We start from the raw sequence: 9947 nt of genomic DNA on the forward strand, positions 1-9947 counted from the left end.
TAAAGGTATGAATAAAGTCCGTCTTATTTCAAAAAGTGTCAGAACTTAACAAAATAGCAACAACCCCCACAAGATGCAAATTATCTGTATTAATGGAGGAGCATCTGCTTAAAGTTCTCAGTCTCAACACACATTATGCACACTGCAATCTGATTAACAGCAGATGAAAAGATCAGATCCCTCCATACTCAGTTGTGACCCAGAGGACAGCAATTAACTGGTAAGGGACTGACTAGTCTCCTTGCTCCCAGCCCTTGGTTCCCTCTACCACAAAAGACAATTTTCCAAAGCTTCAGTTTGTGTTGCAGAGTATGAAAGCCATTCAGAACTACACTTTGCTTTTTTCATTGCTTATGAGAGTGTCTCACTCTACCACCCAGGCTGGATTACAGTGGCATTATAGCCACTCAAGTTGTAAGTTTGAACTCCTGGGCTCAAGCGATCCTCCTGCCTCAAACTCCTGAGACTAGGACTACAGGTATGCACCACCACACCCCGCTAATTATTTTTAATTTTTTTAGAGACAAGTGTCTTACTACATGGCCCAGGTTGATCTCGAGCTCCTGGGATCAAGCAGTCCTCCCACCTCACTCTCTCAAGTGCTGAGATTACCAGTGTGAGCCACTGTGTCCAACCTATACTTTGCTTTTCTTAGCAGTCCTATTTTACCTGAGGATGTTAAATCTAACTCTCCCCTAAAGCCAAATGCCCTAGCAGTCTTATGGTATTATCTTCTCCTAGAAGTCTGCCTTTCTACTAATTCCAGAAAGTCACACTGATTCAGTTATATTTAGAAGGTAAAAAGTTTTAAAATCAGGATAAGCAGTTGTGGGTGTTCTTAGTATTTCATGCCTAATATCCTTCAACTTCCTTCAGTAACAATGCCAAAGGGTTCACATTCTAACTTGACCATAGAACTACTGATATATCAAGGGAAAGACTTCTTATATAACTTAGCATCAAGCAAGCGTCAAATTCAGGTGACTACATGGCCCAAGCAAGTCAAGTGAGTTAAGTAGGCTAGGTCTGAGAAGAGACACAAAAAGTAAAAGGATCACTTCAGTTCTCACTAAGGCCATTTAAGGCAGGGTCTGTGGGATAGAAAGCCTACACTCCACCCAAAAGGCAGCAGCAGCAATCCACCTCCAACCCCAGCAAGTGACAAAAATAGGGTCTACTATGGACACATCTCTTTTCAAGAACTCTCCAAAGCCAGATTGGTGAAACGCTAGAATTTTAAACAGTGGAAATGATTAAGGTTTTTAAAATATCTACCCCCTCCCTCAAAAAAAAAAATAAAATAAGATAAAACCTATGAACAACCATTTGCCATCTCTATATTGATTCCAACCTCAGAACTGAGATCAAAATACCAGCTCTATCATTTTCTAGCTCTTCACATCTTTGACAAATCAATGAACTTCTGAGCTTCATTATCTTATCTGGAAAATAGTGTCAAACATTAAACACAATAATGCTTCTCAAATACTCATGTCCAACACAAGGTAAATAACTAAATACAGTTTCCTATAGGTGGAGTGTAGACCTTACTATCAGTAAATTATCTCCAGTGATCTTCAAGGAACCTAACTGAAGATCCCAAGGAGATTGAATTCTCAGATTTAGAGCCTTTCAATACTGAGTATTAAAGTCATTAGAAACTAAGGCAAATCAGCAATAAAGAATGCCTAGCAATAGATACTTAATGAGTTGGAAAGAGCTCTTCTAATTAAGAGATCTAATAACTGTCACTAGTTAATGGCCGCAAAAAGTCAATAAAGTATACATTGAGGGGTTATACTTTTCAGGAAAAACAGTGGTGGCTTCTAAAATAAGCTGTTAAACCAAAAGGATTCAAGTTTTTAGAAATCAGACAAATCTCTATTGTCACATTATAGACTCTTTGTTAAACACCTCGGCTAGCTTTCATATTGTTTTAAGTAAACTCCACGGAAAAGCAAACAATACTTGGAAGAATCTGTTAAAGAATGCTTTATTAATACAAATACACACAAACTCTGAAGCACTAAGAAATTTAAATATCTATGTCACAGCAAACAGGTGGCAATTCAACATCCAGGGTCGACAGAATGCTTGAAGGAGACTGCAACACATCTAGAAAACAGGAATCTCTTATTAAATTTCTGCAAATCGTTGAGTCATTGTCCATATCAACATAGATATCAGCTGTCAAAAACTCATGTTTTTCCCTTTGTCTGATCAATCACCTCCATCCCCTCCTGACACACACTTTTTGGAATATGTCTGTGGCCCCAGAATTGACTTTCATTAGGAAGTAAGTCTTAGAAGTATCTGAATCTCTTAGAGACCAAAGTAAGAGCTAACAGTCTCACTAATGTAACTTATTAGCACAAATTATCCCACATCAGAACAAACAGAAAACATAATGATGTCTTTGACTACCAGTTCAAAGACCTCAAACCTTCTGCAGTAAGAAATTATTGTCAGTCTATGCTACAGCACAGGTGTTTTGATCTTATATTAGCTTTGGATATAATATGGAATCATCATTCCAACAAGTTTATTATATATGCTTCAACTTACAGCCTAAGAAGATGTAAAGGGAGAATTAATCTTTTGGCTGTAACTAAGACTATCCAGTTTCCAGAATAACAATTTTACTGCGGCATTTGGGACTAAAAAGCAATACCAATTGAGAATAGTTTATTTTTCTGAAACCTTATCCTTGTCATTTGAAGGACAGAAATGACTCACAGGCTCACCTCCTGCACAACTTTGTTCCCACGGTAATGGAAGTGTTATGAAACAAATTGTTTGCAGCCCTTCTAGAATGGCACTTGCTCACTTACTGGATTCCCATGGTGGAGAGGGCATCTTCACAGGTGAAGGGGGGCCCAGCTGAAACAGCTTTTCAAGCTCTCTCTCCTCATCAAGGATCATGAGAGGCACTCCACTCAAGGGGAGGTGCGCAATCTGGTGCTCTTCAGGCAGGTCAAAACTCTCAAAGTCTGTTACAGAGAGAAAGTGTTTTTGTCAGGGCAGCAGTTCTCAGTGTGGGCTGTAGACTCCTTGTGGTCTGAGACACTTTCAGGGGGTCCATGAGGTCAAAACTATTTTCATGACAATATTCACACCTTTTCCCACTGGGTTGACATTTGTAATGATGGTACCAAGGCAATGGTGGATAAAGCTGCTGGTGCCTCAACACAAATCAAGGCAGTGACAGTAAACCATATGAGCAGTCTCTATGTTCTGCATCTTTCTGCACTTGTAATTTAAAAAAGCCAGTTTCACTTAATGTCACTTCACCCTATGCAGTAGAAAGTATTAATTTTATTAGCTCTCCATCCTTGAGAAGATGTCTTTTTAATGTTCTATGTGATAAAATGAGAAGTATGCCATAAAGCACTTCCACTGCACACCAAAATATGATTATCTCAAAGCAAAAGGATTTGTGCAATTGTCTGAGTTGCAAGCTAAAACTAGAGAACTTTTTCCTGAAATACTGTTTTTACTTGAACAACTGCAAGAAATCCCATGGTCACTCAGACCTGGATGCCTGTCACACTTTTTCTCAAAGGCATGAAAGAAGTCTATCACCTCAAGGAAAACTGACAGGCTTTGTTACCAATGGCAGAATATAAAATGTCAAAATTTTGTCAAAAACAAAAAAATGAAATTTTTTTTTTCTGAGACAGAGTCTCACTCTTTCACCCAGGCTGCAGTGCAGTGGCACGATCTCCGTTCACTGCAACCTCTGCCTCCCGGGTTCAAGCAATTCTCCTGCCTCAGTCTCCCAAGTAGCTGGGATTACAGGCGCGCCCACCACGCCCGGATAATTTTTGTACTTTTAGTAGAGATGGGGTTTCACCATGTTGGCCAGGCTGGTCTTGAACTCCTGACCTCAGGGGATCTGCCAGCCTTGCCTCCCAAAGTGCTGGGATTACAGGCATGAGCCACCGCGTCTGGCCAAAAAAAAGGAATTCTGGAAAACTTATCTGCAGTCATTAGCTTGACAGGTGCCTTAGACTTTTTTGATGAGATCAGTTGTGATATTAATGTGCTTTTGATATTGTATAATAAAGCATCTCAACATATGGGTATCTACATATCTCAGTGAATCAATATTTCTGAATGATCAACGCAAGATAGATGCAAGAATAAAAGATACATTCCAAGTGCAAAACAGACTGATGGATTTTACTGTCAAGATTCAAAATGCTCATTGATATGGTTTCAGATTCCACATTGCAATTATATATTCAGAAACAGTCACTTGTGGGTTTTAGTGTAGTGGCAAAGAAAACTATCCACGCTTATCTGAAAAGACTATTAAAACATATCTGTGTGAGGTCAGGTTTTCTTCATATATTTTTCAAAAATATAAACCATGCCATTCTTCTCAAAACTTTTCCAAAACAAATATTTTATGTTAAAAAAAATTTACATTAATGTAATGTGATTACTTAGTGAATATCTTAAGTTTTTCAGTTTTAATTTCTAAATCTTTGTCCTTAGGTATGAAAGTTCTCTAAAGCCTAAGTACTCAAGAATTAGTCTGCTCTTTTTCAAGTCTGGTAAAACCCAGAAGTCAAGAAAGAATTGAATGATATGTGACTATTTAGCTTAAAACCACTGAATTGTAAAGGAAATCATAAACAGACAAAAGACTCCAGAGGAAAGAAGTCTGCAATATAAGGGGAGCTAATTTTATCTACAAAGAGCTCTTTAATCAAAGAAAAACACAAACAGGAAGTTAATAAAAGAAAAACTAAGCGGCCAATAATCAAATATGCTCACCACACAAATTTAAAACAATGAAATATTTCTTTTCTGATAAAGATTAGAGTTTTAAAACATTGATAGTTAGTGAACATGGAGGAAGTAGACATCTTCATCCACTGTAGATGGATTTAACAATTTACACTATTTTGAAGGGCCACTTAGCAATATCTCCTTCCTCTAACACACGATATTGTGGTCTTCATTCTTGATCAATATGCATAAATCTACCTCATTTTCCCCAATGGCTGAATGGTAATTATTAGCACAGATGCACCACATTTTATAATTTTAAAACTTAATCACACAAACCCTTGAACCCAGCAATCCTTCTCAGTTTCCCTCCTGATGTACTCACAAACTTGCAACAAGACCATTTCAAGAATACTAATCGTAGAAATGTTTGTAGTTTCTAAAAGCCAGAACAATCTGAATGCAAATTAGTAAAAGAATAACTACATGACCTCTTTGGCTAAATAAAATAACTACATGACCTCTTTGGCTAAAAAAGGCTAAATAAAAGATCCAGCTCAGAAATCTGTAAGGCCCTCCCTGATCTGCCCCCACACCTCACCTGTATCCTCCTTCATTCTGCCTGTATTTTTCCTAGAACCACTTCAGTCCCTTTTCCTACCTCAGGATCTTTGCACCACTTTGACCTACAATGCTCTTTTTTCTGGCTCACACTCACAGTGAGATGACTTGTCCAGCATCTGACTTTCCCTTCAAATTGTGGGCTCCCACAGGCAGGGCCCATCTTGTTAGTGTGTCCAGCACCTAGCGATGCCTGACACACAGTGGCTTCTCCTCAAATGGTTGAGTAAATTAAAGCTTGAAAAGCTGTTTCCAAAACAGAAAATACTTCAGATACATGTAGCAGGTTTTCACTGTCTTATGTAGATTTTTCTAACCAAAGAAATAATCCTACCAAAGCACTCTCAGGCATTGCTCAACTTGACATAAAGCTCACTTTCTAAAAGGCTTGTGAGAAAAACTGTCCACAATGGGACTTACTCAATATTCATGAATACATCTTACCTCCTCTAGGTGATAAGCCTTCACAGACAGGAACAATGTCTTCTATATCTTTGTTCCTATTCCCCTCTTGATCTAAGATGATACCTTGCAAATAATTCCATCAACAAGTACATTTGTCCAAAACAACCCAGATTCAGACAGTCTCATTATAGTTTTTGGTCATATATTATATTCATATCAAGTTACAGCTGAGCTGAATACTAAGAAACTAAAGGCCAAAAGCACTTTTTGCAATTACAAAAGATATTACCTAGAGGATTGAAGGGAAAGAATTTTTCTATTTCTGGATAGGCATCATCTGAGGCAGGAACAGAGCTTTTTGTTTTAACAGTCTTCTCAGTCATCTAGAACAGTCAAAGAAAATATGGGTTAGTGAGAGTGGAAGTCTCATTAGCTGATTAGTTTTTAAATTTGTCAATTTCATGCTGCCTTCTAAGAAGCCATAATCCTTAGTTTTCATAATTACACTTAAATATACTTCAAATAATATGATTCAAATGTAATTCGAGTAGCATGACTCAAAAGTTAAAATCTGAAATTTTAAGTACCAGCACCTGTCAGCATAAGTTATCAAGAATGCAGTTAATTCAGAGCTAATCAATGCAATTATTCAACCTAACAGAGGAGAAAACGGGCATGAATCACCCAGGATAGTAGCTCATCATCAAAGCCATTTTTGGCTTATGGGAGTGTGATTTTTCCGCAAGTGTTACCTAATTATGTGCTTGGTTAATATTAAAAACAAGTTTGTGTTCCTCAAATACACTGAGTAAGAGGCAGGAAGACATTGTCAAGGACTTTAGAAAAACACCATGGGCAATCTCCTAGTCTGGAGTTGACAGGTCTACTACAGTCTACTACAGAAGGGTGCTACAATGGAAGCCGGCATATTCCTGATTTATCTCACCTCACATATGCATGCCTAGAACTCCCTATGGGGTTCTCACACTTCAGTTCTGTGTCTCGTTTTTGCCATATCTTTGCAATTCCTGTATTTAATATTTTTAAGTTAATTCACTTTTTTAAAAAGACATCTTTGTCCTAAGTTGCACTACATGTAATTCACCAGTTGTTTCCTAATGCAAATTAAACAAAAGTTATTCAAATAAAGTGTTAATCCTCATGCTAACGTCATCTTTCACAGCAAAGTGCTCTCAGTCTGGGATACACAGACCTGTAGCTTGTGACCCACACACAAACATCAACATGCTAGCAAATTGTCACCTAACAAGCTGCTGCTTGCCCTGGAAGGCTAGGCGGAGAATGGCAACACCTGTGCTATTATAGCAGCAACAGAACCTCTTAAGGCACCCTCTCTCTCAGTACGTATCTAAGTAGATACCACCAATCAGTTTTAAGACACTAGTTAAGGACAGGTGAGGGACAAATATGCATTAGCTGCATCTGAGATTCCCAATCTCAAGGCACCAAGAGGTCCACAAGGACAATCTGAGTTTCCTCCACTACTCTGCTTGCTAACCTCTATTTCCCTTCTACTCAGAGGGAAGAAAGCTGTATAGGATGATGCCAATCGTCATTTTAAGAGTCAAAAGTGCTTACGTGTTTAAAGAGTGTCTTTATAGCCAATACTTACCTTTTTGGCAGAAAAGTTTGGCTGTTTTTGTTTGAGGGGTCCCTTGGTCTTTACAGACTTTTCTGTAGCTCTGTTGACGGTTCCCAAAGCCTTTCTTGTAGCTTTAGGTAAGGCTGGTGGAGCATTGAACGTTTTGCCAAAACGTGGTGTTGAAACTTGAGATCTTCCATCTAAGGCTTTGATTGCTGAAGAAAAACTCTTACTATAAGAATATTCCAGCAGCAAAATACCTGTACAACTTGAATACTGTGTATGTAAACTTGACCTCTCACCCCCAAACCCACCCCCCATTATTGGTAGTGGTATGGATATGATAGGACTAATAGCTGAGATTCAGTACTCCCTTAAATCATCTCATTAAGATACTGAAAATGAAAAAGGACCAATAACAGACTTGACTCCAATTGCTCAAAAAGTACACTAAATGTCTCGTCCAGTTCCAGGCCACGTACACAATACCAGTGTATCCGACTGCAGCCTTGTGTACTTACAAGGTCCAGACCCCAACTTCAGCCCATCCTTAGCAGCCACACGGGTGCCTGGTTCTCCATTTTCCTTATCAACATAGATTAGAGTAGCCATTCTGGATTATTCTAAGAATGAGAAATACATATTAGATACTGGGTAAGGTGGCAGAAGCAAAGGTATAGCAACATACCAAAGTTTCTATCCTAGGGATGTCCACACAAAAACAAGAGCAAACAGAGGAACAGTCACGGGCGTGAGCCAACAAGTACTTAATCCAGCTCTCAAATCTTTCAGCCTGAGTCAGAGGCTCTAAGGTCCCGAGGAGCAGGCGGTTTGCGGCTGGCACTCTTCAGAGAATTGCCAAGGGTCCAGTTCGCAGTCCGAGACCGCGCTCAAACGGGCTCGGAGCCATCTACGCCCCAGGCAGTCCCCCAACCCCAACCCCAGCCCCAGCCCCAGCTTCAGCCCCAGCCCCAGCCCGCCTCCTTCCCCACCCGACCAGACTCACCTAACCAGCGGCGACCCTCCCGTTCACTCACGCAGCTTCCAACAGCCACATTCATCTAAGGCGGCGGTGAACGGACGCGGCGCACTCCCGGTTTAAACCACAACTCGCGGCCCAATTGGCTCTTCCACTCAAGAGGCGGGGCCGGGGGCGTGGTCATCAAGCCGAACCAATGGAAGGGACCTAAGCAGCCAGGACTCCGCCCCAAAAGCTCTTTCTTGCAAACTTTGTGGCACGTTTTCTGGGAAAAAAAAATCTAGGGTCGTGTAATATTAAAAAAAAAATTGAGAGGCTTTTTTTTTGCTCTCCATATTATTAAGCTGCATGGACTGTGGTACTGACTCAATAACAATGTTTTATTGCTTTAAGATATATTTTTTAAATGGCACCGTAGATAGGATGGAAAATAAATAGAAATATTGTAGAAATGGTCGAAACAACCAATGTTGGGTCTAAAGAATACTAGGAGAGAAAATTTAAAATTAAGAAGAAATGTAAGTACAGATAGATCAAACAGCAGCGTTTGAGTCATTCTCTTATGCTCATGATTAAGAACAAACTAATCATTCCCTAATCTTAGGATTATCCTCAACACTTCAGGCTAAGATGCTGTTTCTGTTATACCATCACGAATCTGTTTTAGGAACAAAATTATGAATCTAATGAATACATAATTTAGTCTTCCCTTAAAATCCTATCATTTAATACTGATTTATTTTAAACCTCTAACATCTCAATAATATACTAACCAAAGCTGTCTGGAAGGGCTTGGCCAGGGTGCAAGAGAACATCAGAGAGATAATAAAGATATAAAAAAGGAATTCCAGTTTCCCAGATATGAAAAGAAATTTTGCTTGAAAAAGTTGACGACCTTTTCCTGTTTCTATAGTAAAATGGAATACATTGAGCAACCACAAGATAAAGGTATACATTCAAAAGATAAGGCTGACCTGTGTCATTCAAGCTCCGCTTCCCACAGGTCACCATATATACATTTTATACCTGCAGATTAGCTGAGAGAGAGGAGTTGATTCCATATTACTCTTTCCCAAAAGGCTTAACACTATACCTGACATAGACATGGTTCTCAATACATGCCAGTTCATCATCTCTTCTTCCCTGGCATTTCAGGACCAATATTGATTGAATGATTCATTCATTCACAAATATTTATTGAATACCTATTAAATGGTGGACTTTATACTAGGTATCAAGAAGAAAAGAGCCTAACTTAAGGTGAAGAAAAGAGGAAAGACAGAAAAATATGCATACCTTTATTGTCCCTTCACTGCTCTCTTTCCTTTATCCCCACCCCTTATTTCCTCCTGTATCTCCTAAATTTTACATTATCATATTATATTATCAGCATTCAAAGTGTTAATTTTTGAGACTAAATCTTTACAACACCTATAGCTTCCAAGTGGGGATTCTCTATCTACAGAGGTTTTGGGGTGCAAAGTTTATCTCCTTAGGATGTCTTCTTTGTTTCACCAACAGAAAGCATTGTTTCTCCCAAGGTCATGCATCAGCTGTAAACCATAACCACCCTCTCTTTGGTGGTTCTCTTTGAAAACCACC

The 9947-nt window shown here is 39.1% G+C and overlaps 1 protein-coding gene across 1 annotated transcript; it reads right to left on the reverse strand.

Moving 5' to 3' along the window:
* Positions 1-1976: 1976 nt before the first annotated feature.
* PTTG1 (PTTG1 regulator of sister chromatid separation, securin) lies at positions 1977-8467 on the reverse strand. Its single transcript, XM_010369931.2, has 6 exons — positions 8373-8467; positions 7888-7989; positions 7397-7581; positions 6053-6146; positions 2832-2990; positions 1977-2115 (listed from the first exon to the last, which is right to left on the reverse strand). The coding sequence occupies exons 2-6, from the start codon at positions 7976-7978 to the stop codon at positions 2036-2038; spliced, it is 609 nt and encodes a 202-aa protein (XP_010368233.1). The 5' UTR covers positions 7979-7989; positions 8373-8467; the 3' UTR covers positions 1977-2035.
* Positions 8468-9947: the final 1480 nt, after the last annotated feature.

This window comes from Rhinopithecus roxellana, chromosome 3, assembly GCF_007565055.1.
Source record: "Rhinopithecus roxellana isolate Shanxi Qingling chromosome 3, ASM756505v1, whole genome shotgun sequence".
NCBI classification, from domain to species: domain Eukaryota; kingdom Metazoa; phylum Chordata; class Mammalia; order Primates; family Cercopithecidae; genus Rhinopithecus; species Rhinopithecus roxellana.